This window comes from Drosophila rhopaloa, unplaced genomic scaffold (genome assembly GCF_018152115.1).
Source record: "Drosophila rhopaloa isolate 14029-0021.01 unplaced genomic scaffold, ASM1815211v1 contig_2, whole genome shotgun sequence".
Lineage (NCBI taxonomy): Eukaryota > Metazoa > Arthropoda > Insecta > Diptera > Drosophilidae > Drosophila > Drosophila rhopaloa.
In genome coordinates, this window is record NW_025335083.1 from 11,514,468 (window position 1) to 11,542,452 (window position 27,985).

Sequence of the window (27,985 nt, forward strand, 5' to 3'; positions counted from 1 at the left end):
GTTTGTATATTTGTTGGACTACCTAGCATCTTTATATGTTATTATCTTTATATTTTCATCACTCGGCTAAAACTTTTCCCTTGTCCATTTCTTTTTAATACTCGTACACTTGCTCTAATTTCTTTCTTTATTTTTTGCAATCCTTCTTTTAATTGCATTTTATGCTTACTTGAGCATTTCGTTTGTGCCGTGAAGTGCCCGCTTGAGACTGTCAAAAAAAGAAATAAAATAAGGCACGAAGAGATTTTGCAAGCTCGTTAGCCGAATAACGGTCGAGGTAGAGAGTTACCATGTTATATGGTCATAAGATAAGACACTTCAGACAGCACTTGATGTTTATGGCGTGCCTTCTTCCTCTTCTCCCGCCCCTTTAGCACCGCCCCTTTAACCCCGCCCCCTTGAACAGTTCCTCACCTGGTCTAAATATATTTACCTTTACAAGTATTGCTGCCCTGTCAGATCATCTATGTTTACGGTTCTCTAATTAGCAGTTCGACTTCAACTCCGCAATTAAGTTTTAATTATCTAAGAAAACGCCTTTAATAACAGGCTTCCTTACGTAAAATTTCCTGTAGCCATTAAAAGAGTTTATTGCTTAACTGAACTTTTAACAGTTTCGCTCTGCTGCTATCCAAAAATCAAAATCCGCTGAAAAATCAATTTTGAAAAGGTTTTGAACTCATAGTACTTCAGTTTTTCGAGTTCAACCTAATGTGTATCTCATATTTCAAGGTTTAAAACAGTTTCAATTGTTTCTTATCATAAGTAGAAATGCGGCAAACAATAGTTCTTGATATGAAAGTTCCCCTGTACCAGAAACAGTGTTTGTTTTCTTCTGAAGCCCTCATTAAAAAAACTGCTGCAGTCGCACACAGTGCCTGCGATAAGTGTGCGTGCACCCTGAACACACAATAAATCGTGCAATGACTTCCCCATCGAAATTTCGCTCCGCTGGTTGGTTCTTCCTGTTCCATATCAATCACGTCGTTAAGGTCTCCGGTTGACATTTTTCCTCAGTTTCAATCGCTTTGCAGCCGCTCAACGTGTTTCGCATTTTAACTATCTTATTAACCGTCATGTTTCGTTGTTGTTCTCGCAGCTCGCACATAGATGTGTGTAATTAACCAAGGTGGGAGATAGAGATGATGATGGTTATTGTTATGAACGTGTGTGGGCTCTACGGAGCGGTGAGATCTAGCATTTGTCTAGCTGTCAGAAAACTGGAGCAGCTCCATCGGCCACGTGAATCAGATAAGCGCCAATATTTGTTACCATTTTGTGGGGCTGCCTGTTTGTTTATCAGATTTTCAGTGAATGACCAGATGAGTGGCTCAAGACATTAAGGTTGTGAAAAATTACATATAATAAAAATCAGAAAGCATCACAATTAAATATTTGTTGTACAATAGACAACATCATAAACGTTTTCAGAAATCAGAAATCTTGCCTCGTAATTTGGGCTTATCCCATATAAATAACCTAATTTAGTGTGGAAATATTTGAAAACTGGTGTGATTTATATCTATTATCTTATTGTTTTTGCATTCAATAAATTAGTAACATTAAAATTCAAACAAATAAAACTAATGAAGCAAATCACACGTTGCTGTTATTAATTATTATGTTTAGCAGTTTACTGTATCAAATTATGCATTATATTATTATTAAATCGTATAGTGCAATCCCATTAAATTTGAGTTATTCTAATCGTTCCCAATTTTAAATGTAATTAAACACGGGAATTTTCCATAAATTATAATATAATTGCAATTATAAATTTCACAATTATCCGACCTCTTGCTAACTAAATCAAATTTAATCATGTGACTCAGGCACTTATCAGCCGACTAATTAAGCTTTGCATATTCATTAAGTGAGGGCATTTTCCAACTACAGAGATAAATGTATTCCATGCAAATTCCAGGTGACTCAATCGTCAGATAATAATATCACTCCCCCTTTCTGTGCATTGTTGCACCTGCACTCCATCAACTTTTCTTCCTCAAGAAACCAGAAAGCCCACAAGTGACCAGAAATAAATCGACATCAAATCAGAGACGTCAGCGGCTTCGAGGTTTGCGTCACCTGAAAGCACGTCACTTGGCCAAGTCAGAGTGTGGAAAGATTTTGGATTTTTGCATGAAATTGTTAATTAACTGGTTCGACAGAAAGATCAGAGCCGCGGCGATGTCGCCAAGTGAATCACTGCATTTTTCCAGCAGCTGGCAACAAAAGGAGTTCCACATTGAGAGTATTAAATAAAAATGTGTTGAAAAGGTGCTGGTCGCGAATGAAATTGACTCGCTTAATCAGCACGCTAATGTTAATTCGAAATACGCGTGGCTTTTAGCATTGTGACGGCCCGGCTTCCCTTTCCTGCCACTCTCTGATATCAACGCTTTTATCAGCGCCAACAAATCTGCTCAAATAACAAATATGTGCCAAGCACACTCCATTATATGCATATACATTATATACTCTGTGGTATGTGGTATATGGTCCCTGGTATCTTATCTCTTCACGACATGCATGTCAGCGTTTAAACGACGCATTAGCCATTAGCCATAAGCCACAAGCCAACTCCATGCACTTCGCTCTATCAGGTCCCCAAACAGATATGAAAGTTTGGGCCGAAAAGAAAAGTGTTTGACATGCCGCACAGCGGCAATGAAAATGCAAACAAACCACACACGGAAACATCCAAGCTTAGATTTATTGAGTTTGCCAAACAATTACCCAAACTTGAGCAAAGGAAAAGCACCACCATAGTTGGGTTTAGAAAGTAGAGTTTAGATAAAGTTGAAGATCGCTTTATAATGCTCTTTGGGAAAAAGTTCTTGACTTGCCAAACTTTCAGTTGTAAATATACCAAAAATCAAAAGCTCTTTAAGCAGGTGAAGCTCAAATTATATTAATTAAATGTATTTTTGGGACGATTTTAGCCAATCCCCTTTTTTGAATTTTAAGATATTACAAGTTTTAAAAACTCCAGTAAAAATATTGAAACAATATTTGGCATTTATGTCTTAAAAAATATTAAATTTATACTGCAGTAAAATATAATATTTACCTAACACCTTTTATCTAAAAACCTAACGAAACAAATGAAAAATGTAAGTCATTTTTCAAATATGGGGCTCAGCTTTTGACAAGCTTTATTAGCATGCAAACTTGTGATTAAGATCTCATTTAACTGGCTCAACTGATTACTTTTTATAGCTAACAACAGAAGGCAGAACTCAGTTTTTGAATATGGAAATGGCCCTACAACAACTCTATAATACCTGCCTTATAGAGAATATACACAAAAAAGAAAGACAAACGAAATAAATTAAGAGTGCATAGCATCATCTTAGTTGGCAGCGCAGAAATATTAAAAATGCCAAACAGGTCGAAACTTTTTTTATGAATTTTTTTGGCTGATTGATTTGTTGCCTGTCGTCTTGGCCACTCCACCCACAGCTCCATTATTTGGGTGTGGGTGTTGGCCATAAAGCGATGGAACGCCCCGTAGATCTCACCTAGATTCGCTGCGCTCTCCTTTTATTTTGTGTTTTTTTACTTTTTGGCCCGGCCAATTTGAGGCCTCTGTTTGCCAAGTTGCTCCGCTCGTGTTTTATTGTTTACCGGGCTCTCTAGCTGCCTGTTGTTTACCCATCGTCAGCTGCTGTTTGATTTGCAACAATAATTTTTGTTTACGGTTTATGGTGCCCCTGCGAACGTGGATTGTTATTATTTAGATGATTACGCATTTTATAGTCACAAAACGGTCAACGTTTGCGTGATATGCGTTTCGTATTAATTATGAATTATAATTCCCTCTACTTGGCCACTTTAATTTTTTTTTTTGGTAATTTTGATGGTTTTTTGAGAGGGTTTGTTGTGAAATTGATTGGGCAAGCGTTAAAGTAGTCCAATGTCGATTACGAGGGCATTTTTAATTAGGGTATAGTTTATGTATACACTGCTTGAGGGAATGTTAATTTTATTTAATATGGGGCTTGCAATAAAACTTAAAAGTCTTGGGTTATAAATGAATAAGTAAAGAAAAAGTTGTTTTGCTTACTTTTAAATAATCTTATGATCTTAGCATGTTTATTAAAGTAAATTAAAATTATTTCATGATTCCAAAAAGTTCCCTTTAAAGCTTTACTATAGATCTGCCCCTGTTCCGGCCAAACTATCGAACCCGAAATTGTTACCTAATTATAGTGCTTGTCTGGCTGTAAAATACCGGGTTATCTAACGACTTTTTTCCGTGCCGTTCTAACTGTTTGCATTTCATTTCATTTCGCCATTGTCTTCGCAATGTTTTCTGTGTTTTGCAACCACTAATTGCAAATAAATTGTGCGCAGTTATAATCTGGGGAAACGGGCCCTGCTTCGGCCCCCCGGCCTCCCCTCGACACTATCTGTTCCGCCCCTGTCGATTAATCTTAAACACGTTGATCGACGAATGGCGCCAACTGACAATGAGATTGACAGCCAAATAAATACAAATATAGTAAAAAGAAGTACACTCGAAAAATATCTTACAAATTGTAGAATGAATTATGAATTCTTGAAGTCATTGATATTTATTAAAATATTTATATTTTGTATTAAAGTTCAAAGTTCCATTCCATTTTGTTTGGATTACGAAATGTGTGAGATTATATTTTTTTGGGCACTCACTTTTTTTGTATTATGTTTATGATTTATTTCTTAGATTTTAAGTTTTATTGCTCATCAGGAAATGATACACCAAATTAGCGAGTGCCGAAACGAAAATTTGAACCCACTTGATTCGGTTTAATGGAATTTGCTGCTGTTTAATTCATTACGATCCCAAGCGAAATGAAATCAAGTCAAATCGAATGGAATGAAATCGAAAAACCTTCCAGTAGTCGGCGGCGATCGTTTCCCGCTCGGTTCATTGACTTTTCCACGCCTTGGGCGACTGTTTGAGTGGCGGCGCAGATTGAAACCGCCGTACTAAATGTGAGATATAAAGTCAAGGTCGGCCTGTACTGTTTTCCGCTGATAAGACGAAGGCAGCAATGTGTCGCGATAAGAAAAGCCAAACATGAGCCAGCAGCAATGCGCAGAGAAGAGTCATTAAGACAAACAGTCAGAGGAAAGTTATGGAATTTCATTCAAAACATTTTTGGCAATATCACTTTATTACTGATCAAAGTTTGGCCAAGAGCAACCATTGTTGTCTTAGCAAATGCTTACTCAGTTCTTTATTTGATTGGCTCTTTTGAATTTGTTGGTATAAAAGCCTTTTGTTGACCTAATGAATATTTCCATAACTTCTACCCATGTTAGAGTGAGTTCAAATATGTTGGTAATTTATGCAAAGCTTTTTGATGCCATTGTTTAAAGTTGGTCAATAGTTCTGAACACATTAATAATCGGATTAAAAGTATTAATATTTTTAAAATCTACTTAAAGTAGTATTTTTAATATTTAAAATGATTATAACTATTTTTCATTGTTTTAATATGTAAACATTGACATTTATAGAAAGATAATTGTAAAAGAATAAGAATTTGTAAGGTATTTAAATATGTAACGTTTCGTATTCTTATTATTTCATTATAATCTCATGCTCCATTAAAGCAACTATAAATTGTGTTTTCCAACAAATATGTCTCAAAATTATTTATGATGGAAAACTTCGCCAGACGACGTTATAAATTTGGTTTTTGCTCTGGCAACTTTTGCATACTTTTCGTAAACATTCATAAATAGTCTAATGATGTTGCTTTGACTGCTGACTCCATTAATCAAAGCTTGTCACTCAGTCATTCACCCATTCAGCCGGCATTCATTCACTGCTTTTTTTGCTGGCGGATGTATCTTGTATCTCTGGGTGTTCAATGTTATCTTAAGATTTGTTTCGCCTTTATTTTTTTGGACGGCGATTCCATGGCCCCTTTAAAAAGTTTCTGCCGGATTCGTGGCTTGAGGGTTTTTCCAGTGAACCATTTGAAACGGAACCGCAATTAATTAAATGATGTATGATGTAATTATAAATGGGTTTCTAGGTAAATCCTCTCAAAGATATGAAATAATGTTTGATTTCTTTAATTGCAGACATAATTGAAATGGCATCATCCCCAAACAATGCGGCGCCGCCTGTTTTATGGCGGGCGAGACGTAAAATTGGTAAGTTCCCACCAGAATAATGTTAACATTTTTCCAGCTAAGCAATCAACACTGTTTTGGGTCATTAAATTTTGGCCAGATTAATGTGTTGAATTTAAAGTCAAAACGCGTCAAGGTTCAATGCCATTGTTGCATACTGAAATGTTCATTATCCTGCCTTTGAAAAATGGGAGGATGGGATTAAAATCCGTCTTTGTGTTTGCCCCATCAAATATTAACGAGACAAGGCAAGATGTTAAGTAGAGTAGAATTGAAAACTTGAAATCAAAGGCGGACTTATGAATTTTTGAGAAGCCTAAGTGTGTCTGCAATTAGTAAATGAATTTTGGATCAAAACTGAAATCAATGGCAATCCGATTTGCATTTGCTGGGCTGATGATTTAGTTGGGTTCAAGTGGGGTTTTTGGGATGATACTAACCCAAACTTCTGCCCTGCGGAAAACAATCAAATAAAGTTTTAATTAATTTCAAACAAACGGCCAAACAAACAGCGGTCCAGCCAAACAAACAAAAGCCAACCGACAGAACTAGAGAACTTTGCAAAATTTATGGCCATTGTCGCGTGGCTCTCACGCCCCCTTTTGCCACCCCGCCCCCTTCTGGTACAGTGGATCCCCGACTGGCGGATTCTGTTTGCCTTTGTAATGGTAACAAGAAGCAGCAGAGAAGACTTTGCACGCTTTGTCAACACTTTTCAGAAAGCGAAAGTCGCTGATGTCGTCGCTGTCACGCTTCATGCGGTTTATAGGGACTCCTTCTTAAGCACACACACAAGCACACACATTCTGGGGTGCCGTCATTTCCGTTTCCGTTTCCACAAAAACACTGGCAAACAAAAGGTCAAAACAAAAAGAGTGAAAAGCTAACTAAAATTGTAGGGAAAAATAACAAGAGAAGCTGTTGGGGGCTTTCAAAAATTGTACTACCCTTTCGAATATATTTTCATAATAATTCACTTAAAAACGAAATCAATTTAAAATTGAAACTGAAAAAGTTTGCAAAAATATTTAATAAAGAAAATAAATTCGCTCTTTGACTTTAAAAACTATTTTAAATCTGAAGGAATTTCAGCGCAAATATGTTCATTTATTGTCATCATTAGTTTTTGTTGGATACAAAATTTATAAGCGTTAAAATCTTATATATAAATATTGGCACTAATGCAAAGTAAGCAAATTTTTAAAATGATGAAATATATTTGATAAACTAAAATAAAATGCTTTTTAATCAATTTTTGCACTATTTTGTCTAAATTAAATAAGTTGTTATAGAGTATGTTCTTATTGAGAGGATTAATCTTTTTTTCCGGCTTCATTTTGACTTTGCGCTTAATTTACTTTGTTTTGATTCGCGATATTTCCACTCCACTTTAGCTCCGATTGCCGGTAACTTGGCAATGAGTGAAAGTTCAAGTCCTCACTCAAAAGGGGGCCAATATCGTATCTTTTGAGTGCGGAGGGGTTGGAGCTTTTTTGTCGGAGACAAAGCTGCGGTGAAGTTTATCGAAAGTTTATCTTGAACAGCTGCAGTTGAAAGCGAACTTTGAGTGATTTTTGGTTTATTTTCCCCTTTTTCGCGGTTTTTGCTTCGGTTTTTGATTCTGTTTCTGGTTGGCTCAGAGCCGGTTCTTTTGGCCAACTGACTGAGTGCACACATATACTCCAGGTATCTGTATTTGTGGGCTTTATGTCCAACTAACGGTGCATTTTTCGTCAATACAATTCAAATCGATTCGCATCGGTTTTTGAGTCAAGTCATATAAATGGTTTTATTCTTCGGGAGGAACAAATTTCAAACAGCTGTTGTATTTGTTCGATTTAATGTAGCCAGAGAATCCAGAGAAAGGAACAAGTTTAATTAACTTCCACTGCAGACAACAAATGTTTTGTTGCCTTTTCGGCTGGCTTTGTTTTGCTGGTTTCTCCTAATCTCCTTAATTAATTTGAGCTTATCTGCGATATAAAATGACATAAGAATGTTGGATAATATAAAAACCCATAAAGCAGAACAAAGGCTTTGCAGATAATAGACTGGATATAAAATTTAAAAAAAGGGAAAATTTAAATAAAGGAATGCCAAAAAAAAAAAAAATATATATATATATCACTTATAAATCCTATTTACGAATTTGTCACGATTTTTTTTACAAATAATTTTAAATTGTCTATTTCATTAAATAATAATCATTAAATTAATTAAGTTGTTTGTGTATTTATGAACAAATTAAAAGCATATATTTTGTAAGTACAGGTAAATTATTTCTAGTGTTATTTTTTTTATTAAAATAGCAATTTTTTAATTGTATTTCGTTCCATAAGGTAATCATTATTTTCTATTATTATTAATTTTTGGACTATACAACAATGTATATTGTTGAAGCACGGCAATATATATACATATATTACCCATATGTTTGTTGGAATTCAAGAAGTGAAAAAATTTGCTTCTGTTCAGGTTTATAGGTTTTCGCCATCGATTCATTATTCTATCTGCAGGCAGCGGCAATCAATTACGGCCATGGTCGCTTTAGCGTTAACAGCAAAAAAAATGTAAAAAGTCGCATATTTCCCAGGTCACAGAACACAGATACAATTTGTTTTCGCTGATAAGAAATCTGAAAAAAGGAAAAACGTAGCGCTATCAACAAGTTGAATGCGAATGCCAGAGAAAAGGGAATAAACGATAAACGAGAATGGGGAGAGCGAGAACTGCAGAGAGGGAGAAAGAGAGAAATTCTAAAGTTCATCAGTAAACTTAAAACGGCAAATGTAAATAAAAAGCAAAAAACAAAGAAAATCACTCAGATTTAACACTCAAAAAAGCAAGCATGTTGAGTGACTTGGCTTTGTTTATTTTAGGCGAGTTCGCCGCGTTCGCTTTTCGCCGCGTATCTGGCAGCTACGTTCACCGTTCGCTTTTCGCCTTAGTATCGCTCAGATATTCAAAGCGTTCGGTTCGCTCGAAAAAGAGAACGCGCGACAAAAGCGGCCCGAAAATAAATTACATTTAAATACTGCCCCACTGGCAGCCCAGGAAAATAGGAAATCGATCTGAAAACCATTTATAAAATTCGGGCAGAGTTTTGTGCGCTGTGTGTGAAGAGAAAACCCCGAGGAAACCCCAATTAAAAAGTACAAAAGTAATCTTTTTGAGATGAGCCAATGAAACGTTTTTTATACGCGATCAACGGTCGCGTGCTCAATTCGCGTGTGTGTGTGTGCCTGTGTGTCGCCAAGGTGTGAAAATATACACATATACACGAGTATATATATTTATCTCAAGCGATACAACGAAAAAGTATCTATAACGACAACTGCATAATAGCGGTGCCACAATTAACGCAAGCCAAATAAAAGGCGTAAAATTAAGCAGAGCAATTTGAATTTCTAGATCTAGTCCGCTAAGTGGCTGAGTAAATTAGATGGATTTTGTGATCAAACGTTTATTTTTTTGCAGAGTTTCGCAGAGTATCTTGAAGATAGGAAAAAAGATGCATTTTATTCTTTGCAGCTGATCAGCGGCTCTCTCGTTCTCTCTTTTAGTATGGCCAGTGTTGCCAGCCTCGTAATATCTTTTCCTAGTGTGCTTATCGCCATGTGTGCGTGTATGTGTTTTTCGCTATTTTGTTGTTTATTATTTGATATTGTTGCGGCGAATTTGCAATGCGTCCAAGCGTGCAAAAAAAATTTAAAACGTTACCCTCAACGAAATTTAAACAATTTTAGAGGTCCAATTTATACAGTTATTTGTTATTTAAGTCTGCTCGTTAGCGCTCTCTTTTTCGGGATTTCTAAAAAAATAATATACCTTTTATGGTTTCCTAGAATTTTAATGTTTAAAAACAATTTCCAGACTGCAATTTCCTTTTTATTTTCCCTTCTTTAATTCTAAAGAATAACCAAAAACTCAATATAATTTTTTGCTATAAATCTTTATTTCTTTTGTTTTTTCTGTTCTTGTAATTATAAAAATTTTATTTTTTTAGTTTTGTGATTTACCATTATAAATTTAAATAAAATATAAGTCAATTTCATAATAATCTGTTATATTTTTTAAAATGTCTACAATCATTATTTTCTTTAATTATGGGTTTTATTTATGGCTCAATATAATGTTTGCAGCTAAGAAATTTGATTTGTGTCGGTCAGTTGGTTTAAATAATGTTTTTTTGGCGAATACTGCGCGTTTTCTGGCCACTGAGATAAAGAACGATAGAGAGAGCGGGCGAAAGAGAGAGAAGAGTGCGCAGTTTTATAGGCGATAAGCTGTCTGGGCAGCCCTTTTCCCCCTTTTCACTCACCTTAGCCCCCTTTCACCCCTTACCTGCAGACAGGTGCGTTCACTGAGTTCAATTCTTGCTTTTGTTGTCACTTTGCTTTTATTGTTGTTTTTCTCGCTCTTTTTATCAAGAGAACAATACACATATGTTTTCCCCCATGAGTGTATGTGTGCTTGGTGAGTTTTGTCATTAAAGTCTTTTGCCTGTAGTTGTTGTTTTTGCTGTAACGGAAGTGGTTTTGTCGCTCTTATGTAGTTTTTGCCTTTTTCGGCACCTTGAGTAGCTTTGTGGTTCGACTTGAAGAAGTTTTAGCTCACAAAAATAAGGAAGATTAATAAAAAAAGGTTTTGAAATGTGGTTATCATACGATTTTTAGGTTTTTGTTAAAAAATATTTTTGTGATAAATATTTTCCTTTTAAAATATTTAATACAAAAACAAAATGTTCTATATTAAAGACCCCCATAACGAAATTATCTCTACAAATATGTCATGTCATGTTTAAGATTAAAAAATTTAAAAATTATACTTCAAAAGATTTCTTTTAATTTCTTTTTACATGCATTTGATTTTATTATTGTATGCTCATATAAAATGTTGTTATGATAAACGGAATAATATTTGTAACCAGAAATGTTTGTCCAGGAATCTAATCTTTGATATTCAGGAACACTAGTCTTTGATAATTCCTACATCTACGTTTTTTTTCGATTGGGATACGTAATTTGGATGGAACACAACTAGAATACATCTTTGTCCCAAAAACCGAATCGATGCTAACCAGCTGCCCACACATAGACAGATTTGGGTATAAAGATCCCCTCCAGCGCTCCGCATTTCCCACACGACTTTGTTGTTTATGATTGTTATTATCAGAAGGAATTACCATTGTTATCCAGCTAAATCTAGTCATTACTCACTCACGCTCCGGCCCTCTCACTCGCACTCGCGGCAGCCTTATCAGTCAGGGAGTCCGACTCGTGCTCTTGATGCTGATAATACGCATACGCCCTGACTTGGCCTACCTGTTTTGGTGAGGCTAAGGCCTATCAGTCACTTTGAAACAATGCCGTCACTTGGCCGAAATAATCATTGACTGGTCATTGTTGTTAACTATTCGAGGCAAATTTCCTGATGGAAATGTAGGGACGTCTTGCGAAACATTTCACTTTATCTTATGCAATAAAATTAACAGCCTGGGATCTCCTTTAAAACAAATCTGTAAATACTAAGGGAATTCCCAGGTTTCTTCATTTTTATAAATGGGTTATTTCATTCCCCTTTATAAACCCTGAATATACGTCAAACAAATCTTCAACGCAACAAATCTTTAGCCAAAAAGCTGAGAAAAATTATAGCTTGGTTAAATAATTACACAATTTCTTACCCAACTATACAAAGAAACAATTGGTATAGAAAAATTTAAATATCAAACAATAACTCTTAAAAACTTTATGTGGTTCCCCCGAAATTTAAATAATCTGTTAATTCTGAATATTAAAATTATAATGACCATCATAAAGACGTCATGGTTATAACACTTCCAAGAATTGTCGGTCTCTGATGGCTATCTTCAAAAGATATTAAGCTCACTTTGAATTCGATTATTTGTTATGAAGTTTTTGCTTTGACTTAATGAATACTCTTTCGATATCAAGTTTTTTAATGGTGTTTCTTTGACGCACTTGCGACCAGTTATCCATGATGTTATACAAGCGAATGAGTGTGTGTGTGCGGATATAGAGTATATGATACAATATCAAGTAGCCGCCATGCTGTCCAAATGGGTTCTCTTCTCTTATATGGAAAGGGGAGAGGGGCGGTGAAATTGACCCAATATAAGTGTAGTATATACAATATAAAAGATCTCAAGTTGATTGCAATGGCAAAAGTTACACACATATATGGTAATTACGCCCGGATTATTATGGCCAAATGCAGAAGGTGGTCCATGGAGGTTGCTAGCTGGTTTGGCCTGGCTCTTGGCTTGGTTTGTCGACTGCATTTGACTGACTGGCTTCCTGCTGCCCACATTTGGCCGGATTGGGCCTAGCTCGTTGGAGGCCTTCTTCAATGTGGGTTAACCGTTCTTGGAGGAATTCCAATAAAATTGAACAAAAGAATTGGAAAGACACTGTTATTCTAACTACGTTTGTAGTTGTGTTATTAGTGCCTTGTTATTCAAAATCAATAAACAAATTCGTTTTTATAATTGGATAAATGTAAAAATATCTAAATTTGAACTTAATAAAAGAGATGGTCGAATTTAATTTTAATTTTTCTCAATCCCAGATATTGTTTGTTTCATTATTAAAATATACAAATATTAAACATTAAATATACAAATTTCTTTAAAGTTTCTCTTTGTCTTAACTAAAATTTGAATATATTTATTTTTCATTTGCAAATTTTATAAAATTAGTTTGATTTGGCATTTGACCGAATTCTACATTTCTCTTTCCATAAACAATACAATACATTAATATAATTAAATATTTCTTGAAGATATGCATATATTTCGAAACTTATGTTAATTCATACAAAAGAAATTAACGAAGCTTGTTTCACATTCCATTCTTTTTCTTTAAAATTCGCTAAAATTATTGAAATCAATAAATGCATTCAACTTTTATATACAAGCCAATATGTTGATATGAAGAGTTCTTTATGGACATTTTATGTTTATTTATCGCTTCTTCGCCGAGTCTTTGAACCTTTACTTGGTTCGCTTTTTGTTTGACACCTTTTGTTGTTCGCTTCATTTAATTATCCATATGGTTGTTGTTGTCCCGACTTTTGTTTTGTTTAAATTTTATTGATGTTTTTGCTTTTTATCGGGGAATGCCAAACAGCTGTTTTACTTATTCTTCAAGTGTTGCTGGAATCTGGCACGTGTCAGGTGGATGAATTCTAGTTGTATCTTTTGCTGTTGATCTTGCGGATATATTTTATTTTCTTTTATTCGCTTCGCGTGGCTGTTGATTTATTTAATTTGCATCTCGTTTATGGTTCGTCAAAGGCGCTGACCAGCGACAGGGTTTTTTGGGAGGTAGTTTGCTTGCCAAACTCGTTTGAAACCCCCCAAATTTAAATCATGTGCAGTATTTTCAAATTAATTATTTAAATATTCAAATGCCTTCGTTCTATCGATGGTGAAATTCAAATTCTTTTTGGGTGATTGATAAAAAAAGTGTTTTGTTTTGGTTTAACTGAGAATTGCATTGTCATGTTATTAAATTTAACAAGAATATTTGTGATTTAGACATTTTGGTTTGAATAAATTAATTTTATGTTTTAAAAGGGTTTTCATTTTTGCAACCTTACTGACACTTAAAATAAATTCCCTTAAAATTCTCAGTTCTAGGGCAACAAATTTACCGTACGGAAATTCCCCAAAGATTTGCTTTAATTTCTTTAATTGTATGCTTATTTTCTTGTGTTCCTTATTTATGTCGCTCATATGATAAAAAATCATGGGACTATGACGGGGAAAAGATTTTATTTTATCTTACACAATCCCGCAACTCGTAAAATGTCGAAAATATTGCTCGACTTCTGTCTACAAAAGTATTTCACTCGTACTTCTGTTTATACATATGCGCATATATAGCTCATTCGCAGTTCGATGCCTCAAGGCTAGACCCCAAAACATATGTAAACATATTCAACAAGAGTTTTTCCACATTTGACAGCATTTTCAATTAATTAATGTGAGTCAGTCAAATGCATTTTACTGTTTCTCAGAAAAGAAATTCCCCACTGAAAATGTGTTTTTAGGGAAACCCATTTGGAATTGACTCACTTCATAGGCATTTCCTCTGCGAGGAGGGGGTGTGTGTGGGCTTGCGTCACAATTCGATGGACAAAAGAAAAATGTGTGCCAATTGAACGATTTAAAATTCGTATATATACGCTTGCGTATATAAAATACGATCGGGAGAAATCGAGGCAGCTGGCCACATACGCAATCTGTGGAGAAAGGGTGCGAAGTTAAGAGGGTGAACTGTCGTCATACTTGGGTGTTCTCAAATGAACACTTTAAAATAAGAGGTATATGAAAAACCAATATTTAATAATATCAAAAAAAATATCCAATTTAAGCTTTTAATGAAATTTAATATATAATATTTATGAAGTTAATATTTATTGTGGATACATATATTCATTTAGAGATAAATAATATATTTGTGTACATTTTTTTTTGCGTAGATATGAACGCCGCTCTCTTTGCGAATTCGCCGCAAAGTGAGACGCGCAGCTTTTGCTAATTCCCCCCATGCTTATCACGGTATTCTCTGTGACCCCCCATCTCTTTCTGTATCAATCTTCCCTCTCTCTCGGTGTCCAACTAAAAGAAGAAGAAGCTTTTCCGCAGCATTTTATTTAATATGCTTTAATAACGTACATTTTGTTCGCTCAGCTGCAATTAATCTTCGTTTTGTTTATACAAATCAAACAGATTTAATTAATTTATATCAGGCATATGCTCAGCGGCGCTCTCTCTACTGTTTGTTTTGTTTACCTATGTATGTTTTTGTTTGCCTTTATTTTGTTTTCGTGCCGAGAGTGCTGGTGGAAAATTTTCCAACGCTCAGTAAGTGTATGGAATTAAAATTGATTCTAAAACCGGGGTATATCACTGCAGGTGGGGTTGGCGCCAGCTTAAACGCCTTTGTTGTTCTAGGCAATTGCATTTTTCCCCGTTTGTATCTCTTTTTTTATTTCGTCTTTTTTTTAATTACCCAAAGGGGTAATTTGCAATTGTTGTCCGACCGCAGATCTAGGGGTTTTGTGGTCGATAGTCAGCCCTTTAAACTTGGAAACTGTAGTAATTACACAGCCACAAATGAGATTGTCTAATGTGGCCCAGGCAAGATGCCAGTTCGATTTAGATTACTCAATTAAATGGTGGGAAAAGGGGATATTTTGCTCAGGGAAATACAACAGTATTAATTAAAATGATTACATGTAACTTTTAATAAATTATATTTAAATTTAAAATTGCATTCAAAAATATCACATTTATATTAATATTTTTATGGACTTGTAATGTGTATATCAAGAATTTTTCATTTCCAAAATAAATATCAATGGTTACATAAGCTGTCAAAAACATTTGCCTACCAAAATACAAAAGCATCTTCAAATGAACAGAAATTATTTATGATTTCATTAGCCTGCTCATTACCCTTATCAGAAAAGACGTCAACATCGTTTGCAAACATGGAAACTTCAAAAGAATTAACCTTTCCACCGTTGTCAGCTGTTCAGTCAGCTCGCAAAGGGCTTACATTGAATATCGTTTTGAATTTCCCAATTTCCAAGAATTTGTTCGCTTGCCGTTCCTGTTTACTTATTAATGTGCAATGTTGTGCAATATTTTGATTATTGTATACCATTTTTTTCTGCAGACCGCCCAAGGTTCAGACATAGCCCGGAATCGTCTTACAATTTATGCTGCTGATGGGTAAATAACCAACTCAAATCAAGCCGGTACGGTATTGACTTGCCGTTCTGGATCTGAAATTAATATCCAAGGCACACACTCGTGTCAGTGTTTATTTTAAGATGGCTTCGGGGAACAAGAGAGTCGGAACTGCCAAAGAGTTGGAAAAGTTCCTTCGAAACTGTTGACCCAACTGATATTGATCCTCCTTAACCGATTCAATTTACGATTTCTGGCCCAAGCCAAACAAACAAGTAAAATTAATATATACCAAAACTTTTCCAGTCACTGGATTCCCCGCACTAAATCAACAAAAATTCAAATAGATATCGTATATATTTGTTTGGATTGTGGTAACGGAGCATCGAGCACAGCCGATTCCGTATTATTTATTTGCTCGGCTCATTTCCTTGAATTAGACTCTGTGACAATTCCAAAATTCGTTTGTAAAAAAGTTTCCATTAATGAATAATATTTGTAAAGACATTTGTATTTTTTTTCGGTGTCATCCTCGGACATTGCCAGATCAAAGTCAAGCGGTACATGCGGGTTGATAAATATTGTCGCAGACGCTACGTAATGTCTGATCAGCGTCTAATTAACACTTGATTAACACGATTGGACAGTTGTCAAAAGGTGGATCAAAGGGAAATGAAATTAATATACTTTTTTTAATATAAGGGGCATTGGGAATTGGCCTAGGTTAAGGTTTGGTTTTAAGGGCAAAGGGGAATAATATTTGCCTCAGTCTGAGGTGTGCTAAATGCTTACATGATGAGTGGGAGAAAAACAAACACATTTCTTGAGGCGTAGTAAAATTTAATGGACACATTTGCGACTTAAAAAAATACAATTTTCTTAAATTTCTATCATTTTCCGCTTTTGATATCTGACACTGTTTCCAGCCCATACTTACCCAAATTATCTTTTGGCCCAGAACTTACCTTACCCACTCATAAACATTTGGCCTCCGTTTCTCGACACTCGCCAGCTGGCAAACTTTCAAAATTTGGCCAACCAAATTTCCATTTAAAAATTAATTACTTAGCTGCAGATAAAAATCTTTTTAAATGATAAAAAAGACAAATGAAAACTTTTTCAATTTATTTTGACTGTATTCCAGTGTGTGGCTTATTTAAATGGCTGTATGAAAGGCGAGAGAAGATCGTGTGCGAGTCTATTAGATTTTCACACGTTGGTGAAAAAGTGTTGCGAGCTTTTTTCACATATTGCTAATTGTTGGATTCGATTTATGTAGCGTGATTTTTATTCATTTTTGATTGATATTGACGTCAATTCTGTTCGAATCAATGACGTGTATATTGTGGAACTCATTGGTCTTATTCCGAATCATTCATACATTTGAGCAACAAACAATTTGTCACCAATGACAGAAATCTATTCGCTGCATGAGTAATTCCCACTCACCTTGTTGTTTACCTGGGTAATTAGTATTTTATTTTTCTTGCGTTTTCCACTGGTGATTGTATTTGACAGATTTTTATTGACAGGTTGTTCGGTTTAAGTTTTCGAAAATAGCTTCAACCTTTAACGGTCCGTTCGCATCTGCTGATGGGTCCTGATGTCTTCGGTTGTGCTTGGGTTGATTGCACGCGCTGATGGCCAGCAAAGTCAGCAGGACGTCAAGGTGTGGCCAAAACTGACACAGCGGTCAAGGAAAATCATAGAAAATTTTCTGGGAAAATTGCTTGAAATGTGCTTAGGTTTCAGTGAATCGGCACAAGCGCATAGTGGAAATAGTTTTAAAGTGGCTGCCTTTATTTAAGTTGACTTTAAGTCCTTTATTTATAGTTGTCTTTCTTGGAAAAATTTCTTGAAATGTTATAATAAAATTATTATAACTGAAGGAGATTCTTGTTTGCCCACAAAATATGAAAGCATACATTTCGTTGTAAAAAGCTTACCTTTTAACAATTATTCGCACATACATTTACTTCCATTGAAAAGTTCATCAAACATATTGCGTATACGCCTCGTGAAAGCCCACCCAAATTAAAATGCGATTTAAAATGTCGTACAATTTAAAATATTAATTCCTTTTCGCTAATTGGACTGCGAACATGTTCTCTTATGGTTTATTAAATCATATCCATAATTATTGCAATTAAATGAGAAATTAATTTCGCATGAATTATATTCTGGTTCAGAGTTTTTGCAGCATCTGCAGCTATTAAAAGGCGATTCATAATTCATGTATACTGCAGAAATAGCAAAAAATTAGCAATTAATTTGACAGATTAATTAAAAATCTTCGCTCCATGCAGAGGGAGTTGATTGCCGAGGGAATGGAGATGGAGTGTGGGAGTTGACGGCTGTGCGTGAGTGTGTGTGCAATCAGCCGGTTAATTGAACTGCACCCAGACAAGCTCACACACTCGTACACACAATGGGCACACACTCCTCGAAGGCAAATGCAATTGAGGAGGGGCACAAGAGCCCACAGCTGAAAACAATACGAGAAAGGAAGGCGAGACTCGAACACTCCAGAGTGGTATACCCTTTAATCATTATATATTTTGTATTTTTACATAATAAAAAAAAATGAAATTGTGCTCTAAAAATTATAGCTATTATTTCTGTAAGAAAGGCAAGTTTATTATTAAACAATTAGAGAGAATTGTAATGTAAATTGCAATTTTCTATGATTATTTAGACATACTTTATATAACGTTGATTATTAGAAAATTTGGCATCTTAGCCAACAATTGTTTGATGTTCTGCCAAGTTTAATGCAGAGATAAACATTATTTTAAAATATTTTTGAATTAACAAAGGTTATTGTTATTCTAAGGGTTCCAAAATATTTGTTCTTGCTTGGTAATATTAATATAAATGATGCACCCATTGTTACCAACTGCTGGCCTGAGCTTTAATACCTTTTGGCAGGGCATGACGACGGCTCCTCGCTGGCGACTCGCTTGGCTATGAAGGCGGGACGGGACCCGGTCCAAGAGTCAGTCACAGAAATCGCTTTAGCTGGCGTCACAGTGTTGTTGCTGGTCGGCAATTATAAGTGCAACAACAACGGCAACGGCAGCAACAATAGCTGCTACAAAACATATTATTTTCTTGTTATTGTCTTGGAACTGGCAGCACTCTGAACGCCGAATGAATGAACGACTGAGCGAGTGAATGAATGAGTATTTGAAAAAAAATCGAAAGAAATGACACGATAATCAAACGGCAACGGCAACAGCAACTCCTGATAGTCTTTGACTTTTGCCAACACTCTTTGCTCGGTGCGTCAATTTTACGTTTAGTTTCTTTTTGCTTTTCCATGGCTGTTTTGTCTTTCTCCGTTTCTGTCCCATTGACGCGCAAGGGGTTCATTGACTGTTTTGTTGATTTTTATGGTCGGATTGCTGGAAAATCTAATGTATGTGCATGGAATCAACTCGCATTTAGTGGAAGCGAAAGCAGCAAGACCAGCTGCCGGGGTTAATGTTGCCGTTGGGGTTAATGTTGCTGCTGTTATTGGTTGTTGCTTGCGATTCTCGGAAATCGAGTTCTAACATTGTTGCTGCTGTTCTCCCATATCGTTGTCACACGTTCTATTGTCTCTAATTTGTCAATTTCTATTTTAAAGAGCTGTTTTCAATTTAAGTTCTGTTTAATGGTGCTCTTGGGTCTAATTGTAAAAGCAATGTTGCTGCTACTCACTTCACTCTCATAAAAGGCTGTATAGTAAAAAAATGTAGTTTTTTAAATATTATCTGTATTTATATAAATTCTTTTGAAGGCTTAAATGTACATTTTTTTTAATATTTGTTAATGAGCTTTTTCCTATTGTTCTGTTAGTTCTCTGTAGTTACAGTTAATTGGTTTTTCAAGGAAAAGCGTGCTTAATTTTCTTTCCTTTTTTTTCTCAGAAACAAAGTGTAATATAGTCGCTAACATGAATCCAATTAAGCTCAACTAAAATGTTCCTTGGACAAGTAAAACTATGTAAAGCTGTTTTATAAAAAAAAAAATCAGTTCGAAATTGAATATTTTTTTGGCAACAGCAACTTTAATTGCTATTGTTACTCTTGTGGCTAAAACAACTACTGCTGTTGTTACAGCTGCTTTGTGTATATGTGCATGTGTGGCTGCAGTTATTTTGGTTAGCTGTGTATTTATTTTGTTTTCATTTCATCTTTGTAAATACTGTGGTTAATGCAGATTTTGCTATTGCAACTGCTTTAACTGTGTGGTTTTATCACTGCTCCTCCTGTTGCAGTTGAAGTCGCGTTTAATTGCTGGCAAAAAGTGGGCCCAAAGACAGCTTTAAGACCTCTCGGCCTGGCCAACTCAAGTCTCCTTCAGGTGCATCCACTTGCTGCCTCTTTGGGTGCACCAATCCGTGTGTGTGTGTGTGTGCTTGTGCTTTTGCCGCATAGTATGCAACGTTTGCTGGGCTGGCCAAAAGTTCAGAAAGCAGGCATCAGAAAGCAGCCAACAGAAGGCAGAAAGCCAGAAGACCTCCTCCAGCAGCAGCCTACACTTTATCTTCTGGCCTTGACTGCCACAAAACTATTTTGTCTTAATTAGAGCTGCCGACGCTTTTGCCGCTTCTACGAGTTTTCCGACTTTTCCTCTTGACGTCATTCAAATGCAACAGCAGCAGCAACAACCAGATTTTCCCTTTGGTCAACCATTGTTGTTTCGGCTAATTTTAGCCGACAAACAAAAGCATTGAACTCGCTTTGTTTCCTTCATCGTAAGTTGGTAAATTTCCACACCGAAAATAGAGTGTTTACTTAGCTCTACCAACTTGTCTAATTGACCGTTGCCGAAAAAAGAAGTCCAGCCACAGGAAACGTCCATCGGACATCAAACCTTCCAGTCTATTTGATTTCTTCTTTGTGGGTGGGTGTGTTTTTGCCCCCATTCATAATTTCCCTTGATACGAGTGTATCTAATAAAATTTATTTTCAACTCTTTTATTGTCAGGTAATTTAATTAATGATTGTTCAGTTGAAATTGTTCAAATATTTGTTCATTGAGTGCGTGGCTGAAAACAGGCCAAAAGATATGGGAACTTTCAAGTGGTTGCGCACCCGAGATAATGGTGGTGTGCTATAAGGAAGTGTTGTGATGAATGATTCCAAGTGAAGCTATAGGAGGTCTTAAATAAATAATATAGATAAATATTTGTGCATAGTTCATAAAGTGCGGTGTTTCTTTTTAACAGCCTTTTAGCACATATTATATTTGACAAAATCTGTTCAGTTACAAAAACGTAATTTATATATATATATTTACCAAAAATCATATTATATTATTATATTTGCGAGCAGCACAAATCCCAATGCAGCCGAGTTAAATCCCAAAATCCCCATGGCGTATACTTGATTTGCCATCTCTTTCTTTACCCGCCATTTGACTGCTTGGCAGATGAAAATAGTTTAATCAAAATCTCAAATGGAGCATTTAAATTCTTGGCAAAGCTTTGACTTCCTGCTGCATGGCGAAGCACGCAGAGATTGTCCACCTCCCTCCACGACCTTTCTTGCCACCCAACTCCGCCCCTTTCGATAGACAAACAAACAAACTAATTTCGCCCCGCTTAGTCATGCTGCACCATGTTGGACTGGACATGGCTCTGGGAATTCGGGAGTGGGTTTTGGCCAGGCGGGAGTGGAATGGCAGTGGAATTGGGAGTGGGAGTGGAGTCCCCAAACCGAACATTCCGGCGACAAGCGCAATCAGCGCAATAACACTGGAGCACAAGCAGAAGAACAAGGCAGTCACTGGCAGCCTCCGAATGTTTGACCTTCATTGAGGGTTACACAGAGAGAAATATTGGTGACTTTAACTATAAAGTCTGTGGAATTAAATTTCTTTATATAATAACAGTACGAAATTTATTGGTAGTACTACCCTCAAAAAATAATTAAATAAAATAATTGAATTATTTTGCTACATTTCTTTTCTTAGCCAGTATAAAAAATTCCAAAAATTTCAAATTCAATAAAGAATAGATAGACAAAAAAAATAGTTCTAATGACCAGCTCTTGCATTATTTTCTCCCTGTGTAGCGTTGGCTTGGGGGATGAGTCTGGATGTGGTCGTTTGGATAGTCAGGGCACGTTTGTCATTGGTAATTTCGAGCATGTCATAATGATAACTCAAATAAACGGGGGAACATATGGAAGGAAGGCGGAGATGCAAAGAGGCCAATGTTTGTTTATAATTTATTTTTAGACCAAAAGTCCTGACCTCTTCCTGCTCCTTATCAGCGACCTCAGCTATTAAGCTGAGACCTGTGCAAATATTTTGCCGGCGGCTCACGTAGTTCACTTCGTGTAATTGATAAAAGAAAAGCGAAGGGAAAAAGGGGAGTCAGTCTGCGAATCTTTTCCTCAGGCTGTGGCCGGAAAATGAAATTAAATTCTTGGAAAAGTAGCTTTGAAGTGGTTACGTTCAGCTAACAAATTGTCATATAGCATTCAGCAATATATTTTTATTAAAAATTGTTACATAATCTCCCTCTGTTCTTGAGAAGGAAAAAGAAGAAGTGTAATAAGTAAGCCGCTAAAGAGATTTATGATAGGAACTAACTGGCGACGCCTTTTGCTCGCGCATACAATTTCAATATTTCTTCATCAGGCTAACGAAGTGAAGGAGGAAAAGGCGTCTGGGGTTTCTGTTAGTCAGTGGAAGTAAATTGAAAATCTTGCTCAAGTAGCTGACAGCATTTTCTAGCTGGCTTCTTCTTTTTTTTTTGTGTCTGCGGATGCGTTCAAATTGGAAATGCGATACGCAGCAAAAAAGCTCGGGGAATTGGTTTAGCACTAGAGAATAGAAAGTTGCTCATACGCCCCGTGGTCGGCTGGTCTTTAATGTTTCGCTTAGCCATTAAACGCGAGTGGGAAATAAATAACACTTGCATTCGCATCATAAAAGCTGACTTTAATTGAAGCCATTCGTTCGAACAACATGCAATTAGATGGACTCTCCTACATTTCTCTCATCTGCCACTGGTACTACGTATGGTTAAATAATCTGCTTTGAAAGCTCAGAAAATTCATTTTCACCATCAATAAAAGCGGTTAAATAAAATTTCAAATTCAGTTAGCTTTAAATTGATTCCGGGAAATCCGTTTCATGGTTTCGAGTTGTTTTGTTGTATTTTATTTTTATAATTATATAATATCTGAAGTATAGCAGTCATAATCCCACTCACATTTTACAACATTTTTAAATTCGTAATAATTAAATGTTATTTCACTTAAGTAGAATTTGTAATTATATGTTTACTCTAAAAAAACATAACAATTCCCAGTTGTTTGTAATTAAAATGTTTTTAACTATTTTAATGCTCTTTTCGTGTATGCTTACTATTTTATTTCATGGCGGCGTAATAGTGAACCCCAGTAGTTGTATAATATAATATTAATGCTTTGCCATATTTGCCCTCAGAGTTTGCCTTTCGCCGACAGACAAATGAGAATCGTTTATGGCTGCCATTTGGATAACTTTTTCCTCTCGATGACCTTGAGTCCATGAATGAATACTCGTTACAATATGCATACGTTCGTACATAAATAAACTGTGTATATTAAAATATTGACTGCCAATAATAAAAATGAGCAATAGTTTGCACATGTGCTCATGCGTATTAAATTCTGTATTTGTTATCTTTGGGATAGTTAATTGTCCACTGAGTTGGAATAGGTTTTCCGTTAAATTGTTATAATTCTTACATCCACTACTTTTAATCTTTGTAAATGTTATTTTATTAAGTAGCTGGCTTGTTTCTTTGATAAGTTATCAAACATGTGTGAAATTTGAGCTCATCAAGTGCGTGGGGGTGGTTTTTTTTTCCCCAATTCACCCCTCTTAGCTCTCTCCCATTTTCGCTGTTTACCAAGCTGATAATATAATTGAATACACGAGCCACATGTGATAATGAGATTTATTTATTTATTCAATTTAAATTGCCAGAGCCCTCTCTTCCCGGTCTTTAGCTCTTTGTTTTTCGCGTTATGTGGGACGAGTAACATAATTCACAAGCAAATGCTAAAAAAAATAATATTTAAGCTTTTCTCTCCACCTATTTATCCATCTCTTTGGCCAGCAACAGGTTATTGATCCAGGCCGGCAATTTGAGCATTGAACAGAATGCAAATAGCACTTCGGTTCGTCCTTTTTGCCTGGTCTGGTCCTCCACTAATCGACGTTGGCTAGTTCATGACGCGCCAACGCCTCCGCTTAATGACAGCTTTTCCCGCCTTATCCCGCCCAATCCAGCTTTTCCGCCCCCCGATGGCTTACGCCATCTTGCCCCCTCTTGTTTGCACTGCCACAAATACACGGGAAAACGGGGCGAACACAGATACTCGGCGGCGGGCACACAGACACCGATATACGCGCAGATATATATAGTATATGGCTTTGTTATCTGTTATCTGGCCCGCCTTTTGTGCCACTATCAACGGTGTCAGCCAAATGCAGACCAAACCGAATTGAGTTTCGCACAAATGGTGCACTTAGAGAAAGCTTAATAACATCAGTTGGTCATAGAAAGGGATACAGCATAGTCATAGAAAAGGATATATTAATGATATAAAATATTATTAAATTTAAAAATTGAATGGTAAAAACAATGCATTTTCAAATAAATTAAATATAAATATAACAAGTATTTGCGGAATAAAGTGGTTTCAATAAAAAAAATATTGTTTAATTGTTTAAAAACCGCTGTCATGATAAGCATTTTAGTGGATATTTCTTTTTGTGTATGGCGTGCGCCATTAATGAACATCGTTTGCTTATCCAGACTGACCCCCACAATGCTCTCCCCTTTCATCCCAAAGCCTTTACCTATGCTATTGACATAATGTAAGCCACCGAAGTCTATCTGTGCGAGAGTACTTTTTGTTGCCCATTCGCTCCCTTGCTCTCGTTGGCGTAAAAATAGTTTTTGCCATTTTTTTTGTTGGTCCTCTTTCTCCTTTGGCTACCAGTTGCTAGGTGTACAAAGATAGAAATGCAAAAAGGATGGCGAAAAATAAAGAGAATCCACAACGATGCGTATGGTTAATGGGCAGACAACGCTGCGTATGAGCAATGGGGCATATCAAGTTGATCAGAGCTGGCCAAAAACAATATATGAGCCACAAAGAATTTAATAAGAACTGAGTTGAGCAATACTTACATTGAAATTGATTGGGAATCACATATGAATGAGTTGTGGTTATTGTGAAGGTTACACCTAAAAGGTATAAATATAAACCTAAATATGGAATGTTTTTCATTTATTGAGTTGATAATAAAGACTTTTACAAATGTTTTTGCCAGTATATGCTAATATCCTTCAGGTTGTGTCAGGAAAATCAACAGTTTCAACACTTAACTGCAACTTTACCCGTCAGCAATTTATACAGTTATACTCGTTGACTATTCAAATGCGAACAAAAGCAGAAATATACATAGTTTCAGTTGCAAGTTGTGCAATCCCTTCATAGCCTTCACTTCGGAGCTGACAAACGCAGCACGATGATTTTCCATTGTTGCAGAACGGAAATTAAATCATTTCCGCTGTCAACTATCGGTGGCCCCTGTCATGCAACAGCTGTCAAATGAAAGGGCGACGATGGCTGCGTAAGCGATTGAAACCAAATCGGTGGAGATCTGCTCAAATTCCCATGACAAGTTGCAGTCTCTAAATTCAATAAATTGTCAAACATTCCAGAGGCAGAAACTGCCAGATGTCGAAATATAAGTGAAAAGTGGGATGATAGGTGGACAATGAGTGGATTGGTTGTTAAAAGGAAAAAGAGTTCAGTGGTAACTCAATGCAATTGAGTCGAATTGTGGTAACGTAAATGACAAGTTGTGTAAAACCTATAAAATATTATTAATAAAATATAAGTAGAAATTAAAATATAATACATAAAGAATAAGACTATTGTTTTATAAGATAATATTAATTATTAATCAACTTACTTTCAATAAAAATATGCTTAACCATCAAACCACATACTTTGGTTAAAATCCCCTTTTACCACGCTGTTGTCACAATTAAGGCCAGGATAATAAATACATTTTTAAAAGCAGATTAAATTGAAATCCAAAGAGCTTTTTTCAATTACTTAATAAATACGTACTCGCAATTAAAATCTGCTTGACCGCAAGCCACAACAATCCTTTCAGAACATTCCCATCCTTTTATCCTTTTTATACCCACTGTCGTCGCGTTTTGCTGCCATTGTTTGCTTTTGGCTTTTGAGTATTGTTGATGTTTCAGCGATGGCAGGCGCTTTGGTCATGTTTATTTTACTTAACTGACATTTTACTATGGCCTACGTGTGCAGCACCGTTCCCCGTATCCCGTCGCCAGCGACATTTTGGAGTCTTGTTTGTTCATCAATTGGCGGCCTGTCTATCGCCCCTTTCCCCTTGTCTCGGCCAGTTGACTGTTGGCGACCCCAAAAGCGTTAATTGAATTGCCTCTCTCGACACATGGGAAAATCGACAGCGTAAAGCTTTAAAAACTTGGCAGGAAAATAAGATAAACTGAAGTACATAGTAGTCAGTAAAGTCTCGAGTTACTCTGCGAAATAGTTGGGCGGAAAACTTTAAGTCTGCAAAGTTTTCAACTCGGGTAATGCATAAAAATATTTATTCAAAACAAAACTCCAACAGGTCCTGACGAAACTTTCTTCCTCTTGCTAACTGAATAATTGACAAAGTAAATAAGTTATTATGAAAGTGAAACAGAGTGAAAACAAAAACACAAGCGTTCGCAACCAAAGTGTGCAAATTAATCGAAAATTCGACAATATCAATTGGCTGACATCCTGCGGCCGTTTGGCGGCAGTAAAATCAACAAAATTGATTCCACAACTTCAAAACGAACAACAACAGCAGCCAAAAAATACAATTTACGTTACGCGGCTGAATTGCTCAAGTTTGACAAAATTCAATTCATTAAAACGGAGGGTTTAACATTCGCATTGCTGGCGGGCCCCATGGGCCAAGCGGCAAGTATGTGTCGATTTCGTGGTTGTCGCTACAAAAACAAGAACAAAAACAGTAAGCAGCAACAACAACAGCAGCAGCAACAACAACAACAACAACAGTATCAGCAACAGCAACAACAACCAACACCCACACATAGCCCTCAGATTCAACATCATTCTGAGATAATCCCAGCAACAACAGGTGAGAAAGTGGCAAAAGCGGCAAAAGGGACAAACTTTTGGTCATGTCTCGAATTTGCATAAATATTTTGTCACACAAACTTCAGAACAAACAAAACAAGAAAATACCAAGAGACCAAATAACCAAAAGAACAACCGTGCTTATTTCATACCCAGCAGCTCTTTCCTCCTTTCCCATTTAACTTCCGCTTTTCCGCCTTTCAGCTACCCAACATCGATCCGCCTGGCAGCAAAAAATTGTTCTCTTTTGCACATTTGCCAACTTTCAATTTGCATTTGGCTGCACTCAAAAGCAACAATGCCATTTACACACTGGTTCATATATGCAAGCGAGTGTGTGCAGATATATGGCATTGTATGCGCAATAATACTCTTTTTATTGGGGCCTTATAAATTACTGCTTGCCAAAGAATTTTTGAAGTAATATTTACTGAAGAAATGGGTCATATAAATGTTTAAAAGTGATATTCCATTGTTCTTCTTTTTTTATAAAATTCATTCTAATTATGTAAAGGTATTATAAATCAGATGAATTAATAAAACTGTCTAAAGAGGACTTTACTAAATAAATAAATAATGCACATTTCAATACACAAACCCAAACTGATTTAAGTGATGATAAAATTATGCCACAGACGACAAATTACCTGATCGTAAAGTGTTCCAAGCTAAACCCACATAACATTATCAGAATATATGTTACCTTCAAGTCGACTTACTCGCATTGGCTTTTCTACAATGTGAGTCAAATAAATGTCATCTTCAAAGAGTATTGAATTTGTTATCATATCTCAGCCAACTCTTGATCCTTGCCTTTCCCTGTTAAAAGTAAAATTCCATTACAAATGTTTTATAAAAATTTGCCATTCGCCTGACTCAGACGCGGTGGATAGAAGGGGGGATTTGGGGGCAAATGTAGGTTGAGGGGCCATATGAA

General features: G+C 36.1%; 1 protein-coding gene across 7 annotated transcripts in view; it reads left to right on the forward strand.

Moving 5' to 3' along the window:
* Nucleotides 1–27,985, forward strand: part of LOC108043649 (dual 3',5'-cyclic-AMP and -GMP phosphodiesterase 11) — a 66,936-nt gene that overhangs the window by 23,835 nt on the left and 15,116 nt on the right. For 3 of the 7 annotated variants that reach the window (XM_044460478.1, XM_044460476.1, XM_044460477.1), the window contains one exon: nt 6,082–6,153. In XM_044460478.1, the coding sequence (XP_044316413.1) occupies nt 6,093–6,153 (61 nt within the window). In that variant the 5' untranslated portion in view covers nt 6,082–6,092. Of the gene's footprint in view, nt 1–6,081; nt 6,154–8,898; nt 9,451–26,530; nt 27,050–27,985 lie in introns of those variants that run through there. The other 4 variants (XM_044460474.1, XM_044460475.1, XM_044460473.1 and 1 more) reach the window with 4 other exon arrangements.